Genomic DNA, 21423 nt, shown 5'->3' with positions numbered 1-21423 from the left:
GGAAAGAATAAACATTTATAGTAATGTTATTATAGTAATTTATAGGGTGTTTGGTCATAAATCACGGCTAAAGATCTTTGCGTTTGGGCACTGGATGATGGTTCACTTTATAGCACACAAACTCCTGCTTTGTGCTTTCCTCCTTTCAGACCTACTTCCTAGCTGCAGCCTTTCTCAATGCAAAGCATAACATTAAAAATTGGTAGCTACTCTTTCTGAATTTATCAAACTCAGTTTATTATAATAATAATAATAATAATAATAATAATAATAATAATAATAATAAGCCATTTAGCAGACGCTTTTATCCAAAGCGACTTACAGTCATGCGTGCATACATTTTTGTGTATGGGTGGTCCCGGGGATCGAACCCACTACCTTGGCGTTACAAGCGCCGTGCTCTACCAGCTGAGCTACCGGTTTATAATGTACACTGAACTAAAATATTAATGCAACATGCAACAATTTCAAAGATTTTACTGAGTTACAGTTCATATAAAGAAATCAGTCAATTTAAATAATTTCATTAGGCCCTAATCTATAGATTTCACATGACTGGGAATACAGATATGCATCTGTTTGTCACAGACGCCTTAAAAAAAGAAAAGTAGGGGCGTGGATCAGAAAACCTGTCAGTATCTGGTGTGACCACCATTTGCCTCATGCAGCTTGACACACCTCCTTCGCACAGAGTTGATCAGGCTGTTGATCTCGTCACAGTATCTCTGTGCATTCAAATTACCATTTTGTAATTTCAGCTTCCCTGAGACGGTTTCTGACAGTTTGTGCAGAAATTATTCAGTTGTGCAAACCCACAGTTTCATCAGCTGTCCGGGTGGCTGGTCTCAGACGATCCCAAAGGTGAAGAAGCTGGATGTGGAGGTCCTGGGTTGTGAGGCCGGTTGGACGTACTGCCAAATTCTCTAAAACGACATTGGAGGTGGCTTATGGTAGCGATATGAACATTAAAGTCTCTGGCCACAGCTCTGGAGGACATTTCTACAGTCGGCATGCCAACTGCACTCACATTTTAGAGTGGCCCTTTATTGTCCCCAGCACAAGGTGCATCTGTGTAATGATAATGCGGTTTAATCAGCTTCTTGATATGCCACACCTGTCACGGGATGGATTATCTTGACAAAGGAGAAATTCTCACTAACAGGGATGTAAACAAATTTGTGCACAAAATTGAGAGAAATAAACATTGTGCATATGGAACATTTCTGGGATCTTTTATTTAAGCTCATGAAACATGGGACCAACACTTTACATGTTGCGTTTATATATTTTGTTCAATATAGAAATACATTTTTCATAGATGCCATGTTGGCACCAAATGTTCCTTGACATGAACACCCCAATGACAATATAAAAATTGAGTTTCTCTAGGGCTGTGTGGGAACTTTCATTTCTCCCTGGGTGCCAACTCAATCTCATCCAAATCACGACCCACTCTGCAGGTAGCCCTGGGCCAGACAAGTGTGTGTGAGTGTGAGTGAGTGAGTGAGTGAGTGAGAGAGAGAGCGCTAAAGAAAGAGGGGTGAAGTGTAATTCTGGTTTATTGGGTTATTTTATGGAGCCTTCTATCTTTCTCTCCTCCTGGGGTCGAGGTACTGTTGCTGACAGTGAAGAAACACTCAACACCAACCCAGGAATTAAGGTAAGAACATAACTTGTTTTAACTGCACAGGTGACTGATGATCCCTCTGGCTCTTTTACCGTGTCCCCCGATATTTCCCTCTCTGTTTGATTGATGTAACCCAACAAAATGTTGGCCTGAGGACCAGCCTACAGTAGCCAAGCCTCTCAGGAGCAGGAAAAGAGATATGATGTCAGGCCGGGTCTAAGTGTATTCAGGGCAGGCTATCCACTCAACGTGCAGAACCTATTTGTCAATCCTCATAACAGCATCAAGGTTGAGAAGTAAGGACTCAACCTGTATGAATCTAATGCATGAGCTGCTGAGCATGACATTATTCCTGGTATCTCCCGTCACACTTGTGAATGATCTCAATTCAGTCCAGGGCTCTAGACTAGCTAGCAGCAGCCTGAAGGCAAAGTCATTAGACAGGCAGGATTGAGGCTGGGCGGCTTATGACTGGGCGGCTGTGGCAAGAAGCATTGTGCTGGACAGAGAGGGCCAGAGGGAAATTCTAAAAGGCTTTAGAGGGAGGGTCACAACAAAAAATGGCTTGGGAAACCACTGGGTATTAATGAAAATAGCAAAGAGATGGAAACCAAATGGCCTGCAGTCTCAGGGTGAGCAATTTTGTCTTGTAAGTAAGTAGCCTTGGCTTGTGCGAGCCAGCACGACTTATAGGAGCAAGCGCCTATCTCCTGTTTCTGTAGCTTGATGTACAAGTACACCCCCGAGTCCCATTTTTACAGCCTTTAGTATGACTCGGCAGCGGATCGAACTCCCAACCTTCCAATCTCAGGGCGGACACTAACCACAAGGGCACCGAGTTGTAGTCTTGCATGGCCAAATTCTTTGTCTCCAAGGCTGTCACATGACTACACCAGCTGTGACGACACCAGTATCGCAATATTCTTTCCATTGCAAAAATGAAAACCCGAAGCAGACCAAACTCTTTGGTCCTTTAAAAACCCGCTGTATGTAAAATATTGTGTGCTATAGCTTGGAAAATAAATAAATGTGACTCTGTATGACAACATAATGATCTTTGTTTCCAACATTAGGGCTGTTTTCTAAAAAAGTTAAACACGCTTCGTGTTTTGTTTCCTTGCCACGATACTAATGAGTATAAAGGCTGAGAGGGAATTAAATGATTAGCCACAATACTGCAAGACTGACTGGAGCCGGCCGTTACAACAGTTTCTTGATTCATAATTGTACCCCACTGCCATAACTAAGCGGAAACTAGGCAAAACAGATCCACATGAAGGGCCTCATTAGCAGTTAAGATGCAATTACTTTTCCTAGGGGGAGCTGCGGTTCAAAATGTCACAATTCAATCCATCACTGTATAAGGGCCATAGACCTCCTAGCTACCAGCCTTGCTAATCGTCTAGACCAGGGGTGTCAAACGTCCGGCCCACGGGCCGGATCAGGCCCGCAAACGGGTTTAATCCGGCCCGCGAGATGATTTAGTAAAGTATAAAAATGAGCTGCAATTTTTCAATAAAAGAAACTGCTGTTCCAATTGTGTCCACTGGATGGCGCAATAGCAATTGTGTTAAGCAAGCAAACTGTTTATACCGGGGCAGAGCAAATAGGTCAAGCAAGTGCAGCCAGTCCGGATGAGCTACTTTGTTTTGCCCGCGATATTTATTACGGCTTCTACTTTTAACATTATGTCCTTTGGCACCCTCATTGCCCCAATATGTCTCTGTCAAAAAAGAGAAAAGTGGACGCAGAGTGCAGAGTGTTCCAAGAAAAATTGTCATCCTTCTATTCATTCACAGAATTGAATGGGAAAGCTGTATGTTTGGTGTGTTCACAGCATGTTGCAGTGCTGAAAGAATATAACCTTCGTCGCCACTATGTGAGTCTTCATGCCGACAAATATGACAACTTTCAAGGACAGCGGAGAAGAGAGAAGGTGAATGAACTGTTGGTGGGTCTGAAGAAACAGCAGTCTGTGTTTACTCACAGCCGAGACATCAGTGACGCTGCAGTGAAAGCTAGCTACCTCATTGCTAATGAAATCGCAGTGGCTTCAAAACCATTTAGTGAGGGTGAATTTGTAAAAACATGCATGATGAAGGCAGCGGAGATTGTGTGCCCTGAAAAGCACTAGGCTTTTGCAAATATCAGCCTGACAAGAAACACAGTTGCAGACAGGATTTCCGATCTTTCAGTGGATTTGGACAGCCAGTTGAAGCAAAAAGTAAAGTCATTTATTGCGTTTTCGGTTGCAATTGATGAAAGCACGGACATTACAGATGTTGCACAACTGGCCATTTTCATCCGCAGAGTTGATGACACATTGACCGTCACCTAGGAGTTCGTGGAGTTGGTGCCGATGACAGATACAACGACAGCAGCTGATATTTTCACTGCACTCGTCGGCGCGCTGGACAGGGTCGGAGTGGACTGGTCCCGCGCTGTCAGCCTGGCTACAGATGGTGCGCTCTCAATTATCGGGAAAAAAGCTGGCGTTGTGACAAAGTTCAGAGAGAAAGTGCAATCTGCAAATGGAGGATGTGATTTTTGGACTTTTCACTGTATTTTGCACCAGGAGGCTTTGTGTTGCAAGTCATTAAAGATGGATAACGTCATGAATAAAACAAAGCTACGCTCAAGGCTCACGCACAAGCACTTGAATCACATCCTGAAGTTGGCTGCCACTCAGGATGTGACGCCTGATATTGATGCGCTGGTGAAAGCTAAAAGATGCCAGGTATCAGGAGTCAAATAAACTATGCAACCCCACTTAAAGTGCTGCATGAGACACCCTGATATAGTTCTGTGATCTGTGATATACTTCTGTGAATCACTGAGGCATTGTGTGTTTGTGTGTTGTTTGTCCTCAGAATTTCAAATAACTTGAGGTGTTTTATGATTAATAGTGATGTTGTGCTTTTGGACACACTGTCCTCAGGCTCCAGCTTTATGTTTATATGTTTTTATATTGATGTGCTATTGTTTTTAATTGATTTTATTTTATTTGTATATTTAACCTATTCTTGACTCTGTGGTTCTTGCACTTGTTTGGGGAACAGGATTTCATTATTTGTATCTACATTTCTGCCTGAGAAATGACACCCTGATATAGTTCTGTGATCTGTGAAACAGTTATGTGAATCACTGAGGCATTGTGTGTTTGTGTGTTCTTTTTCTTTAGAATTTTCAAATAAACTTCAGGTGTTTTATGATTAATAGTGATGTTGTGCTTGTACTATTTTGGACACACTGTCCTCAGGCTCCAGCTTCATGTTTTATGTTGATAGTATTAAAACAATCTGAAGTTGTTGTTTTTAAGTTATATATACCATGATTTTACCGGTCCGGCCCACTTGGGAATAGATTTTCCTCCATGTGGCCCCTGAGCTAAAATGAGTTTGACACCCCTGGTCTAGACCATCTCTAAAAGCCCTTTCCTCCAGACCACTCTTTCCTCCACGGGACCAGGGATTCGCTGCGTTGCTGTGAGAAGTGGGATGGTACTACCATGAGGCCATCTGTCATATGGTGAAAGGCTACAGGTAAAATGAAGACATCCAAAGGAGCTTGTGGTGCACAAGTAAACAATGTTTCAGAAGCATGGACCCTACCACCATTAGCTCACGATAAAACAAAGACTGCTGATCGCCAATTTCAGCACCTGAGCCTCTGAACAGCTCCACACCCAGGTCACAGCTCATAAATTACAAGATTCAGCACACATGTCCATTGTCGAAACGTCATACTTGTACCATGGTTACTCCATGAATATGTCTAAAAGAAGTCGTAAAAAAGGCACAAAAGTCTCTAGCTACAAGGCAGAATGTTGAATAAAATTATATTTACACTTACTTTACAGGTTATAAATGCTGTTGGTCCTTTTGGTGGTAGGAGGTGGAGATTGTTTAACTGACTTTTTGCGGTGCCGGTAGGTTCTGTCGCTTGTATTTTCAATCTGTAGCTCAGTTGGTAGAGCATGGCGCTTGCAACGCCAGGGTTGTGGGTTCGTTTCCACGGGGGCCAGTATGAAAAAATTTATGCACTCACTAACTGTAAGTCGCTCTGGATAAGAGCGTCTGCTAAATGACTAAAATGTAAATGCGCAATATGTAAACAATAGCCGAATGTAGCCGATCTAAGCATTTTCCCTCGCAATCAGCTGGAAGTGGTTGCTGTTAGACTCGACCATATTGTGCAAGTGTTTTGTCCGTGTGACGGAGGAGGTTGTCGGGTGAGGTCGTCGGGTAAGCTTGGCTTTATACATAGTTTGGGCTTTGTCGAGTAAAGCTTAAACTATGGATTTAGATTGTAGTTAGGTATTGTAGGTAGTTATCGTGGGTTGTTGTATGTAATTATTGTAGGTTAGTATTGTATTCAACTGAGCCCGGTGAAGCACGAAGCTAGCTAGCTATGACTAGGTGCCCTGGACGATTTTCACGGAAGAATACTGTACCAAGTTAGCTAGCTGAATAAACTAAGTTAGTCTATTCCTAGAAAACATTGAACCGCTGTAGTTTACAACAATTATAGTTTCTGAGGTGGAAGTTGGGAGAGTTATATTTGGGTGTTGTGGTGAGGGAGGCTCCGCTCTCTCCTTTCCCAGATGTTTAGTTCATTTCATTCCGATCTCCTTTGCATTATTGTAGCCATTTTCTGCAGCCTGTCAACTATGCCTCTGTCTATCCCTGTTCGCTCCTCTCCGCACAGGCTATACAAACGCCTCACACCGCATGGCTGCTGCCTCTCTAACCTGGTGGTCCCTGCACGCACCACCCACGTGGAGTTCCAGGTCTCAGGCAGCCTCTGGAACTGCCGTTCTGCTGCCAACAAGGCAGAGTTCATCTCAGCCTATGCTACCCTCCAGTCCCTCGACTTCTTGGTGCTGACGGAAACATGGATTACCACTGAAAACACTGCTACTCCTACTGCTCTCTCCTCGTCTGACCATGTGTTCTCGCATACCCCGAGAGCATCTGGTCAGCGGGGTGGTGGCACAGGAATCCTCATCTCTCCCAAGTGGACATTCTCTATTTTTCCACTGACCCATCTGTCTATCTCCTCATTTGAATTCCATGCTGTCACAGTCACTAGCCCATTTAAGCTTAACATCCTTGTCATTTATCGCCCTCCAGGTTCCCTTGGAGAGTTCATCAATGAGCTTGACGCCTTGATAAGTTCCTTTCCAGAGGATGGCTCACCCCTCACAGTTCTGGGGGACTTCAACCTCCCTACGTCTACCTTTGACTCATTTCTCTCTACCTCCTTCTTTCCACTCCTCTCCTCTTTTGACCTCACCCTCTCACCGTCCCCCCCTACTCACAAGGCAGGCAATACGCTTGACCTCATCTTTACTAGATGCTGTTCTTCTACTAATCTCACTGCAACTCCCCTCCATGTCTCCGACCACTACTTTGCTTCCTTTTCTCTCTCGCTCTCCTCCAACACTACTCACTCTGCCACTACTCAGATGGTAATGCACTGTCGCAACCGTCGCTCTCTCTCTCCCGCTACTCTCTCCTCTTCCATCCTATCATCTCTTCCCTCTGCTCAATTCTTCTCCCTCCAATCTCCTGATTCTGCCTCCTCAACCCTCCTCTCCTCCCTTTCTGCATCCTTTGACTCTCTATGTCCCCTATCCTCCCGGCCGGCTCGGTCCTCCCCTCCAGCTCCGTGGCTTGATGACTCATTGCGAGCTCACAGAACAGGGCTCCGGGCAGCCGAGCGGAAATGGAGGAAAACTAGACTCCCTGCGGACCTGGCATCTTTTCACTCCCTCCTCTCTACATTTTCTTCATCTGTTTCTGCTGCTAAGGCCACTTTCTACCACTCTAAATTCCAAGCATCTGCCTCTAACCCTAGGAAGCTCTTTGCCACCTTCTCCTCCCTGCTGAATCCTCCTCCCCCTCCCCCCCTCCTCCCTCTCTGTGGATGACTTCGTCAACCATTTTGAAAAGAAGGGTGACGACATCCGATCCTCGTTTGTTAAGTCAAATGACACTGCTGGTCCTGCTCACACTGCCCTACCCTATGCTTTGACTTCTTTCTCCCCTCTCTCTCCAGATAAAATCTTGCGACTTGTGACGGCCGGCCGCCCAACAACCTGCCCGCTTGACCCTATCCCCTCCTCTCTTCTCCAGACCATCTCCGGTGACCTTCTCCCTTACCTCACCTCGCTGATCAACTCATCCTTGACCGCTGGCTATGTCCCTTCCGTCTTCAAGAGAGCGAGAGTTGCACCCCTTCTCAAAAAAGCAACACTCGATCCCTCTGATGTCAACAACTACAGACCAGTATCCCTTCTTTATTTTCTCTCCAAAACTATTGAGCGTGCCGTCTTTAGCCAACTCTCTTGCTATCTCTCTCAGAATGACCTTCTTGATCCAAACCAGTCAGGTTTCAAGACTGGTCATTCAACTGAGACTGCTCTTCTCTGTGTCACAGAGGCTCTCCACACTGCTACAGCTAACTCTCTCTCCTCTGCTCTTGTCCTTCTAGACCTGTCTGCTGCCTTTGATACTGTGAACCATCAGATCCTCCTCTCCACCCTCTCCGAGCTGGGAATCTCCGGCTCGGCTCACTCTTGGATTGCGTCCTACCTGACCGGTCGCTCTTACCAAGTGGCGTGGCGAGAAGCTGTCTCCGCACCACGTGCTCTCACCACTGGTGTCCCCCAGGGCTCAGTTCTAGGCCCTCTCCTATTCTCGCTATACACCAAGTCACTTGGCTCTGTCATATCCTCACATGGCCTCTCCTATCATTGCTACGCAGACGACACACAACTAATCTTCTCCTTTCCCCCTTCTGATAACCAGGTGGCGAATCGCATCTCTGCATGTCTGGCAGACATATCAGTATGGATGACGGATCACCACCTAAAGCTGAACCTTGGCAAGACGGAGCTGCTCTTCCTCCCGGGGAAGGACTGCCCGTTCCATGATCTCGCCATCACGGTTGACAACTCCGTTGTGTCCTCCTCACAGAGTGCGAAGAGCCTTGGCGTGACCCTGGACAACACCCTGTCGTTTTCCGCTAACATCAAGGCGGTGACCCGATCCTGTAGGTTCATGCTCTACAACATTCGGAGAGTACGACCCTGCCTTACACAGGAAGCGGCACAGGTCCTAATCCAGGCACGTGTCATCTCCCGTCTGGATTACTGCAACTCGCTGTTGGCTGGGCTCGCTGCCTGTGCCATTAAACCCCTACAACTCATCCAGAATGCCGTAGCCCGTCTGGTGTTCAACCTTCCCATGTTCTCTCACGTCACCCCGCTCCTCCGCACACTCCACTGGCTTCCAGTTGAAGCTCGCATCTGCTACAAGACCATGGTGCTTGCCTACGGAGCTGTGAGGGGAACGGCACCTCCGTACCTTCAGGCTCTGATCAGTCCCTACACCCAAACGAGGGCATTGCGTTCATCCCCCTCTGGCCTGCTGGCTCCCCTACCTCTGCGGAAGCACAGTTCCCGCTCAGCCCAGTCAAAACTGTTCGCTGCTCTGGCACCCCAATGGTGGAACAAGCTCCCTCACAACGCCAGGACAACGGAGTCACTCACCACCTTCCGGAGACATTTGAAACCCCACCTCTTTAAGGAATACCTGGGATAGGATAAAGTAATCGTTCTACCCCCCCCCCCTTACCCCACCCCCCAAAAAAATTAATAAAAATAAATAAATAAATAAAATACACATTGTAAAGTGGTTATCCCACTGGCTATAAGGTGAATGCACCAATTTGTAAGTCGCTCTGGATAAGAGCGTCTGCTAAATGACGTAAATGTAAAATGTAAATGTCACCTGGGAATTGCATCCATATTGAAAATAAAACCGGAAATACAAACGATATACAGACCAGCATACTGAAGGTCGGGTTGATAACACTACTCTGTGGATATTTTGTCTCACATTCATACCTGAAAAAGGACAAACCACACAGACAACCGGTAAAGTATCCTTTTATTCAGCCTTCTGGCTTGCAGAGGTCGTGAGAGGAAACTTTCCTGATCCAAACGCTCATTTCAATCCTACATAGTAGAATTCTATGCAATTCAACGTCGTCGGGTCTTCAGGCTAGTAGTGTGGGCTCTGTGCATGAATGTCTGAGTGACTGTTATTATTGGGTAATATGGTGTTTACTGACTAATAACAGTCACATTGGGGCTAGAGTTGTCTAATACTGCACTTTGTCTGAGATAGAGCTCTTTAGAATGACAAAGATCCGCTTGTGGCACGACCATGTGCATGTGAATCATAACAGCTACGTTAGCCAGATACGGTAGCTACTTATGGCAAATAAATGTTAAACTTAAGGGCTCTTACCTTTCCATTTTCGTCGAAAGGCTCGTTGCAGTCATTGTCCGTTCCTGAATTGGAAGACGTGAAGACTCCATGGTCCCAGTCGGGGTATGGGTTGATAAAAGATCTTTCCTCCATCTCCGCTTCCGTAGCCGACACTAATTTCAATCTTTTGGACATGTTGTCTCCCATTTTAACGGCAGCTCGTCAAGGCCAAAATGTATACGGACTCCCTGTTGGTAGGCAGTAAAGCGCGTTTCAAAATGAGGAAATATAATCTTCCAATAGATTTCGCTTGTGGACAGTGTCTCTGAATAAATCTGTCTAGTTTCTCAATGGCCTATCTGTAGTGAGATATAGGAGATAAGTATTCTTATATAAACTAAATAGGCTACATTTGGAGTCCAGACACCTGTGGAAAATCGAGGCTACTAAACGAATGGTGGCTATCCCCTATCCATTCACCTTGGATAGGTAGTTTATGATAAGGAATCTATTCTCAGAACTCAAATAGCAATAAAAGGCAGTTCTTGAATCAAAAAATTAAGTTAATCTGAATCAGCGCAAGTTTATATTTTTATTTTATACAAAACATATTCATTTGCAATAAAATAATTTGCTAGACTTTTATAATGCATTTATAAAACTGGCGGAGAAGTATGTCTATTGGCTTATGATAAACAAACACGTAAAATACGAAAGCCAGAATACATAGCCTAGGCCTACTTTAACAAATGCAACGTGATCACACGTGTGGTTACATATGACTTTATCCTAAATGTAACAATGTCACTAGGTTTTGTATCACTGTCCGTTACTGCAGCAAAGTGCATTCTCAATGGACAAAATAAAACCCACAATTCAACACAAAATAGCCTATTAATGAACATAAAAACGCGGCAGGCTCACCTATTTTTGATATCAAATAATGACCATGCAATTAATTTCGTTTGTTTTCAGCGGTTGCAAGCGCTTCATCGATGGAGGGGGATGGATGGACCACACTCGTAGCAGCCTTCAAAGCATCTAGGATGATTTCAGCATTAACACATTAATGCAGTTTTGTGATAGGCTATCCTCATCCAATTCAGTCCTTTTAAACGTTATCAATTCTCGGAAATTAAAGCAGCTATAGGATACAGATCAAAACATGTAAATACTTTACTCTCTCAACGATATTAGTTCGCATCTTCTCTCATCATCATGTTCCCGCTTTCGCAGTCGGTGAGAGTGGTTTTTAAATTCAGAAATCCTACTGGTTGACGGGCTACGGGAGGCTACGGGAGGCTATGGGAGACAGCCCACCAGTCCTGCAATAAGCAGCTGTCTCGCCCGGATCTGGACCACATTTGAGTCCTAGCCTCGGAGGAAACAGATGGTGTTTCTGCTGTGTACTGATTTGCCGCACGCGCACAGATTATTCTACGGCAAACAAATCTATAAACACACCTGCTTGCCTCCATCACTTCTCTCGCTCTCCCTTTCCCTTAATTAACGGCTTTAGTTGTCCCCCACGATGAATTCGGGGAGGGGACTGTGGCTCTGTCTCTGTCCCTTCGTTTGCACATTAGTCACACGCGATATCTCAGACAGCACTGGGCCGATTTTGACGAAACTTGGTTGAATGATGCGTCTTGCCATCGAGATCCGGCATTTACAAAATTACACTAATTGGCCCAAGGCGGGAGCTATAATAATTAACTGAAATGTGTTAGTCACACGCCACATCTCAATTGGCCCAATGGGGGCGCTGCATCATTGGTGGGGGATGACATGTTTACTGTTGTTTTCATTCACGGGGCACGTGATTCTGCTGAACAATACAATCCTATTCTCTTCTGCATCCTCTGTGCATTTCTCAGCCAGAAGAGATAACTTTGTTTTGTTTTTTGTATTATACAAAAAGGAGCATACTCAACTTTCTTGTGGGTCAGGTTATTTCCACAGATAGATGCTTTGACAAACTATTAGTACACCTAACTACTAGTACACCTCTTTTTTAGTTAGGTAGCCTATGTCATCACCAAAGCCATTGCAGAAAGGGTTAACATAAAACGAATTAAACGAGTCTGAACACACTAAAGCCATTTTTCATCTAGACTTGCCCTTATCTCTGCGCTAGTGCTTAATGAGCACATTGATAACAGTGTGAAATACAATATTAGCAATTTGGCCACTCACACCTTCTACAGAAGCTGTCAGTTAGTTTGTCCCTAGTTACAAAGTATTATATTTTGCTTTGTTCTGCCAGCTATTGTTTCTTCCCTGTTCACATAGCTGTCAACCAGCAAAGAGGGATTGGAATGTCATGTGTTAGGCCTATACATAGGCTACATGCAAGAGCAGGGATGTAGGTTAATACATTCAGCAAGGGGGCTTGTGAATGTATGCTTAATGTATTTAATATGTAGACATGAGAATAATTAACACAGTACAGTGGGTGTCCTATACAGTGCATTCGGAAAGTATTCAGACCCCTTGAATTTTTCCACATTTTGTTACGTTACAGCCTTAATCTAAAATGGATTTTTTTTAAAATAACAAATCATCAATCTACACACAATAACCCATAGTGACAAAGGGAAAACAGGTTTTTCGAAATTTGTGCAAATGTATTACAAATAAAAAACAGAAATACCTTATTTACATGAGTATTCAGAGCTCAGGTTCATCCTGTTTCCATTGATCATCCTTGATATGTTTCTACAACTTGAACAGAGTCCACCTGTGGTAAATTCAATTGATTGGACATGATCTGGAAAGGCACACACCTGTCTCTATAACTTCCCACAGTTGACAGTGCATGTCAGAGCAAAAACCAAGCCATGAGGTCGAAGGAATTGTCCATAGAGCTCCGAGACAGGATTGTGTCGAGGCACAGATATGGGGAAGGGTACCAAAAAATGTCTGCAGAATTGAAAGTCCCCAAGAACACAGTGGCTTTCATCATTCTTAAATTGAATACGTTTGGAACCACCAATACTCTTCCTAGAGCTGGCCGCCCGGTCAAACTGAGCAATCGGGAGAGAAGGCCCTTGGTCAAGGAGGTGACCAAGAACCCGATGGTAACTCTGACAGAGCTCCAGAGTTCATCTGTGGAGATGGGAGAACCTTCCAGAAGGACAACCATCTCTGCAGCACTCCACCAATCAGGCCTTTATGGTAGAGTGGCCAGACGGAAGCCACTCCTCAGTAAAAGGCACATGACAGCCCACTTGGAGTTTGCCAAAAGGCACCTAAAGGTCTCTCAGACCATGAGAAACAAGATTCTCTGGTCTGATGAAACCAAGATTGAACTCTTTGGCCTGAATGCCAAGTGTCACGCCTGGAGGAAACCTGGCACCATCCATAAAGTGAAGCATGGTGGTGGCAGCATCATGCTGTGGGGATGTTTTTCAGCGGCAGGGACTGAGAGACTAGTCAGGATCGAGGGAAAGATGTACGGAGCAAAGTACAGAGAGATCCTTGATGAAAACCTGCTCCAGAGCGCTCAGGACTTCAGACTGGGGTGAAGGTTTACCTTCCAACAGAACAACGACCCTAAGCACACAACCAAGACAACGCAGGAGTGGCTTCGGGACAAGTCTCTGAATGTCCTTGAGTGGCCCAGCCAGAGCCCGGACTTGAACCTGATCAAACATCTCTGGAGAGACCTGAAAATAGCTGTGCAGCGACGCTCCCCATCCAACCTGACAGCGCTTGAGAGGATCTGCAGAGAAGAATGGGAGAAACTCCCCAAATACAGGTGTGCCAAGCTTGTAGCGTCATACCCAAGACGACTCGAGGCTGTAATTGCTTCCAAAGGTGCTTCAACAAAGTACTGAGTAAAGGGTCTGAATACTTATGTAAATGTGATACTTCAGTTTTTACTTTGTCATTATGGGGTATTGTGTGTAGAATGATGAGGGGAAAAAACTATTTCATAAATTTTAGAATAAGGCTGTAACGTAACAAAATGTGGAAAAAGTCAAGGGGTCTGAATACTTTCCGAACACACTGTATATGTTAGTGTCTTTCAACAGCAGTGTGTCTATATCAGAGTCTATAATCCTGGCATGTGAGGCTACCTACAGTGAGGGAAAAAAGTATTTGATCCCCTGCTGATTTTGTACGTTTGCCCACTGACAAAGAAATGATCAGTCTATAATTTTTATGGTAGGTTTACTTGAACAGTGAGAGACAGAATAACAAAAAGAAAATCCAGAAAAACGCATGTCTAAAATGTTATAAATTGATTTGAATTTTTAATGAGGGAAATAAGTATTTGACCCCCTCTCAATCAGAAAGATTTCTGGCTCCCAGGTGTCTTTTATACAGATAACGAGCTGAGATTAGGAGCACAATCTTAAAGGGAGTGCTCCTAATCTCATCTTGTTACCTGTATAAAAGACACCTGTCCACAGAAGCAATCAATTATTCAGATTCCAAACTCTCCACCATGGCCAAGACCAAAGAGCTTTCCAAGGATGTCAGGGACAAGATTGTAGACCTACACAAGGCTGGAATGGGCTACAAGACCATTGCCAAGCAGCTTGGTGAGAAGGTGACAACAGTTGGTGCGATTATTCGCAAATGGAAGAAACACAAAATAACTGTCAATCTCCCTTGGCCTGGGGCTCCATGCAAGATCTCACCTCGTGGAGTTGCAATGATCATGAGAATGGTGGGGAATCAGCCCAGAACTACACGGGAGGATCTTGTCAATGATCTCAAGGCAGCTGGGACCATAGTCACCAAGAAAACAATTGGTAACACACTACGCCGTGAAGGACTGAAATCCTGCAGCGCCCGCAAGGTCCCCCTGCTCAAGAAAGCACATATACAGGGCCGTCTGAAGTTTGCCAATGAACATCTGAATGATTCAGAGGAGAACTGGGTGAAAGTGTTGTAGTCAGATGAGACCAAAATCGAGCTCTTTGGCATCAACTCAACTCGCCATGTTTGGAGGAGGAGGAATGCTGCCTATGACCCCAAGAACACCATCCCCACCGTCAAACATGGAGGTGGAAACATTATGCTTTGGGGGTGTTTTTCTGCTAAGGGGACAGGACAACTTCACCGCATCAAAGGGACGATGGACGGGGCCATGTACCGTCAAATCTTGGGTGAGAACCTCCTTCCCTCAGCCAGGGCATTGAAAATGGGTTGTGGATGGGTATTCCAGCATGACAATGACCCAAAACACACGGCCAAGGCAACAAAGGAGTGGCTCAAGAAGAAGCACATTAAGGTCCTGGAGTGGCCTAGCCAGTGTCCAGACCTTAATCCCATAGAAAATCTGTGGAGGGAGCTGAAGGTTCGAGTTGCCAAACGTCAGCCTCGAAACCTTAATGACTTGGAGAAGATCTGCAAAGAGGAGTGGAACAAAATCCCTCCTGAGATATGTGCAAACCTGGTGGCCAACTACAAGAAACGTCTGACCTCTGTGATTGCCAACAAGGGTTTTGCCACCAAGTACTAAGTCATGTTTTGCAGAGGGGTCAAATACTTATTTCCCTCATTAAAATGCAAATCAATTTATAACATTTTTGACATGCGTTTTTCTGGATTTTGTTGTTGTTATTCTGTCTCTCACTGTTCAAATCAACCTACCATTAAAATTATAGACTGATCATGTCTTTGTCAGTGGGCAAACGTACAAAATCAGCAGGGGATCAAATACTTTTTTTTCCTCAATGTACATCATGGTCTACCCCTTCACTCTATAGGTGGGAGGATGTTTTTCTCACAACCCCATGCCAGCACGCTAACACAATCCCATGCCAGTGTGTCCACCCTCATTAGCTTTCAAAGGTTACAGTGAGCTGAATTCATACCAACCTCCCACCTCCTGCCAAGGTGCCCAGTGGGCACTGCCTGCTTGAAATCCAACCATCTGCCACCCTCCGCTTTACCCTTCTCATCTGTGCCACACTGCCAGGATGCCCACCTCATTTTAGGGGCACCAGCTGTGGTAATACAAGAACCAGGTGCCCCTTAAATGTGATCAATGTGTAGATTATTAAGGATTACTAATCTACTAGTGATTCCTGTACCTCTGGGATTTGATACCAAGCTCATAACAACACAAAGTTTGACCATGATGCACTGGCATTACCTGTGCCCCACAAAAGCCAATAAATGTTTTGGGTTGTGGGTCTTTATTAGCCTGGGTGCCAGTCTGTTTCTGCTCTCTTGCCAACTCCATATGGAATTGACATGCAAAACATGTTTGGCTTGACAATGAAGTAGGCAAAAGCACAAACAGATATGAGACCAGGCTAGGTGTTTGTGGCCTGTAATCCAAACTGATATGCTCCGTTTGGGTTCCAGGCTAGGTCTGTAGTGTACACCTTTACTAAACCAACAGGACAATGTAAAGAAGCAGGCACAGTGTGATATCAGCATTCGGTGTGTTTGTCACATCAAATAAGTTTAACTCACAGTATTTATGTGTCAGTTTAGTTGCTGAAAGAGAAAAAAGAAAGGCTTGGATTTATGCAAATGCTCTTATTCATGGTAAATTGAATTTTTTCGCTGTCATTTATGCGGTAGGTACATTTCAAGGACATTGGAACTGTGTCTTGGAGGGAATTGTGTTGGCCTAGATGATACTACATTTGCAAAGTTTGAAAATGTGGTAGTCCCACTGCAAAGACTAGGCCTACTAAAGGTTAGCTACATTACTTGCTCAAACAGAAATACACAATACAATATGCATTATGTGGCATTAACATCAGGGTTCGATATATTACATGAATCATGATCCTAGACATATTACCAAGTTGGCATTCCAGCTGACACATGTAATATTGTTATCGTCCTGGTAATAATGCGTGTGAGCGAACGGCCTGTCGAGAGATGGGACTCTTGCTAGAGCTGCCCGTCATGATTAATTCAACAACGTCCTCATTGCATCAAACAAGCAGGAGAGATTCGAGCAGAAATAAAAACCACTCAAAGGTCATTAAAGCCACTATAAACAACCACCCCTCAAACCCAGAGTGTGGTGAATAGGGCAACTGGAAATGTGAGCTAAATGTTGGACAGCACCCCTGAGAGCAGAGACCGACCAAGAACATGAATGGGAGATGCTGACACAGCGCTTCACCAGTACTACTAGTCACTATCTGGCCATGCTATAGAGGACGGAGACACCGCTCTATTGTAACACAGTACATTAGGTATTGTATTTTCTTTTTGTATTGTGACTGCCTCTGCAACATAGGAGCTGCGGTTCGAGTCCCCGCTGCAGCTCCCTCTCTCTCTTTCTTGCTACATTGGTGGCAGCAGTGGGATTATCCCTGTGTTTCCTCTTGGTGTTGGGGAAGTGTGCTTGTTGGCATGTGGGGCTTCATGCATAATGACGGTTCTTGAGATAGGGAGAGTAGGCCTAGGCCTACTATAACACACCGTATGTGAGCGGTGTACTGCTTCTACTTAGTGGCCTGGGTTTTATAGTACAGTCCATTAGGTGCTTGCCTCTGCACCATGGGAGCTACTGTTTGAGTCCCCGATGTAACAAACAGTAAGTAGGGAAGCATTTTAGCCATCCCCTTCCAGACTTCTTGAATCCTGGATAAGCCTACTACCATTTATCCTCAGAGATTCCCTCAGTGGTGAGTTGTCGCTGTATAAGATGGCCGCTGTCCACTGGCCAGTTGCGGAATTTCAAAATTATGTCGCTGTCCACTTTAATGGTGCTGAATCGGTGCTATTATCATCTTTGTTGTATAGTATAGGTTATTAAAGCAAAAACACACATCTTAGTGCTCTTAAAGGCAATGATCAATAAATTAGTACATGTATAGTAGCAGGCCTGTTATTTTCTTCAGCATGGCTGTCTATACTAACACGTTGAACTGAATTCTCTGTTTCAACTTGTCTTGTGATGCCTAGAGAACCCTTCAATCTAGTGCTGGTTTTAATACTGTTTCTTGCCCCGAGCATGAAATGTTCATATACATACAGTACGTGACAATTAAATGTCATGTGATTTGGCACACACATGCAATCTGGTGAGGGTATTTGCTTGGCAAGATAATATAATCAACCTATCTGTACTCCCTATATGAGTTTTATATCTATAACATAAATTGCCTCTCCTGCATATACCTCATCATTGGAGAAAGACGATATTACTGGCTTTCAACCATATTTTGGACATTTTCTTTTTTTTACCGATGCTGCATCGTGATGATGTGGCTGGTGACACTTTTTTTACATGTCATTTTTCTGCCAGCAGTCTCTATCTCGCTGGGTTGAATCTCGCCACCCACTCTTGCCGCCAACCCTCGGATTATAACATGTTCTTTTTTTCATGATTCCTGCAAGATATCAGTATTTCAGTCAATTCTCCTACACCCCAAAGGTCAAAGTTATCAATTCAGTTGGAGCTTTGGGCCGTCACTGTTTTTAATGGACTGAATTTGCCTTTGATTTGCATAACAATGGAGAGACATTTCCGCAGGGAATGCTATTAATGCAAGGTCTCTGAACCGGGCAGGGCCTATCTCGCCACTTTCATATGAACCATATTCTCATATTTCATAGGTGAAAATGATAGGATGGTATTGCATTACATAGAAAAGTTGAGTTATTATTCCACTTTGTGAGCCTGTGACACATCAGTAGTTCGATCGACCAATCATGCCCTCTGCAATTTGCAAATGGCAGCACGCCGCCAAATACAGTATATCTGCTCTTAAATTTGCTCATTGCCCCGCTTCATTTCAGACTAATTTCTTTTAGCCTCAGTACGCAAGCACAGCACACCCTTGTGTGAGCTCTTAGTCACACTCACACACAGACACTCACACTTAGACACACACACACACTGTGCAATTAAGTCTTTGGATTCCCATCTTAATGAGATTCTGCGGAGCTCTGGGGGCCAGTGTCATTCTGAAGTCATTTGGATGATTTAACATGGCTGAAGGGCCTTCAATGAAGCACCACACAAAGTTTGAGCACCACATCGAGCACAAAACCAGAAAACTGTAAACTCTCCTGACTCCTTCCAAACCTTAAACCTCAAAGGAGCCCTCTTTTTAAAACAATATGTCACCTCGAGGGCCGATGGGTTGTTGCGGTAAACCCAACTGATTTGTAACACTAAACCTTCTGTCTCCGTTCTGTCTCCATTGGCGATTTCAGTTGTATAAATACAACATGGCGTCTAATTGCTTTCTATAAACAACCAGGAGCATCCTGAGGTTGCCAGAGACAATATTGAATTAAGTGTTATTAAAGCTCTACTCCAGGGCCATAAGTCATAATTCTTCTGGTTAGTGAAAAGGGATGCTGCCTGGCGGTAGAGCCACAGTTGAAGGTCTCATGGGAGACATTCACATGGCTCTCACTGACAAGTTGACACATTGTGAGCTACTGCCACCACCACCACCCACCCATGCTAGCCTTGAACAATCCTAGCATAAGACATAAGGGAATCAAAAAGACAATACAGACTCAAACTTGAATTGATGTTCAACATCTCAGACTCACGTCGCACATTGCAAGGACTACAGACTCTCACAGACTACAAAGGCAAATCCAGCTGTGCGGTGCCCACCGAAGCCTCCCTCCCAGACGAGCGTAACACATTCTATGCTCACTTCAAGGCATCCAGGAAGACTCGCTGACGATGGCATCCCTGGCCGCATCCTCAGAGTGTATGCTGACCAGCTGGTGGGCGTCTTCTCTGACATCTTCAACCTGTCTCTGTCCCAGGCTGTAGTCCCCACCTGCTTTAAGGAGACAACCATCGTCCCAGTGCCCAAGAAAAACAAAGTGACAAATGACTATCGCCCCGCCATGCTCACCTCGGTCATCATGAAGTGCTTCAAGAGGCTGGTCATGGCCAGGGTTGGTTAGGTAACTTTTTATGTAATCCGTCTAAAATTGTCATCAGTAACATAACTTTTGGATTACCTAAACTCAGTAACGTAATCAGATCACTTTCAGTTACTTTTGGATTACTTCACCCGTAAAACACATAAGAAGAAAAAAAAGATTATTACCAATTTAACATCATTTATTGCAGGTTGTTTGAGCTACTAGGCAGAGCCACATTAGAACACATCACAAAACACTGTGACAAAAATGTAGCATCACAGACTGGTACAGGAATCGCTCCATCCACAACCACAAGGCCCTCCAGCGAGTGGTGAGGACAGCCCAGTACATCACTAGGACCGTGCTCCCACCCATCCAGGACATCTAATCGAAACGGTGCCTGAGGAAGGCACGCAGCATCATCATGGACCCCACACACCCCAGCCACGAGCTGTTCTCTCCCTTATCGTTGTGCAGACAGTATCGGAGCATGAGATCTGATACCAACAGGCTCAGAGACAGTTTCTATCTACAAGCCATCAGACTGCTGAACACTTGGATTGGATTGACCACCTGCTCTGATTCTCCGCACCTTAGCACACTCACTAATGCACACACCCACACAGACATACCCACACACACATATACATTGCTGATGATACACACACATCACAACTGCTGCTACCAGACTCTTATTATACTGCTCAGTTCATGCACTGCCCTCTATCCCCCCTTCCCCAATACACATGTAAATATTGGACTATAAATTGTGCATTCCTGTATTATACTTATGCTCACAAATGTATTCTATTCTACTGAGCCATTTACTTTATGTTCGTATTCTTATCTTTTCTTATTTCTTATTGTTGTTGCATTGTCAACAAGGAACCTGTAAGTAAGCATTTCGTTGGACGTTGTATACCATGCGTATCCCGTACATACAACTAATAAAATGTGAAACTTGAAAGTACCCTTCCCAATCCACCCCTTGACCTACTGTATAACCACAAGGCTATAACCAGGTCACTAACTCATCTCTATTGCTCCCTAATGGTGTATCAGTCTCAGCGCAAATGGGATTGTAACCCTCTACAGGACAGTATCCACAGCACTGCCCTGGGGCATTGGGGTCTCCATAGACCAGAGGGAAGAGTGCCCCCTACCTGGCCCTCCAACATCACTTCCAGCAACATCTTGGTCCTCCATCCAAGGATCAACCAGGCACAATGACACTTACAGTGCCTTCAGAAAGTATTCATACCCCTTGACTTATTCCACATTTTGTTGTTTTACAGCCCGAATTCAAAATTGATTAAATCAACAACAAAAAATCTCACCCATCTACACACAATACCCCCCATAATGACAAAGTGAAAACATGTTTTTAGAAATGTTTGCAAAATTAATTGAAAATGAAATACAGATATCTCATTTACATAAGTATTCACACCCCTGAGTCAATACATGTTAGAATCACCTTTGGCAGTGATTACAGCTGTGAGTCTTTCTGGGTAAGTCTCGAAGAGCTTTGCACACCTGGAATGTACAATATTTGCATATTATTCTTTTTTAAACTCTCCAAGCTCTGTCAAGTTGGTTGTTGATCATTGCTAGACAGCCATTTTCAAGTCTTGCCATAGATTTTAAAATCAATTTAAGTCAAAACTGTAAGTAGGCCACTCAGGAACA

General features: G+C 44.4%; 1 protein-coding gene across 1 annotated transcript in view; it reads right to left on the bottom strand.

Moving 5' to 3' along the window:
- lancl2 (LanC lantibiotic synthetase component C-like 2 (bacterial)) overlaps window positions 1-10119 on the bottom strand; it is a 50094-nt gene extending 39975 nt beyond the window's left edge. The window contains exon 1 of the mRNA XM_084186930.1: window positions 9946-10119. Coding sequence (XP_084043056.1) covers window positions 9946-10113 — 168 coding nt within the window. The 5' untranslated portion in view covers window positions 10114-10119. The remainder of the gene's footprint in view (window positions 1-9945) is intronic.
- Window positions 10120-21423: the final 11304 nt, after the last annotated feature.

The sequence above is a fragment of the Coregonus lavaretus genome (genome assembly GCF_964263955.1).
Source record: "Coregonus lavaretus genome assembly, chromosome: 2".
Classification (NCBI taxonomy): Eukaryota; Metazoa; Chordata; class Actinopteri; order Salmoniformes; family Salmonidae; genus Coregonus; species Coregonus lavaretus.
This window is presented reverse-complemented; position numbering and strand designations above follow the sequence as displayed.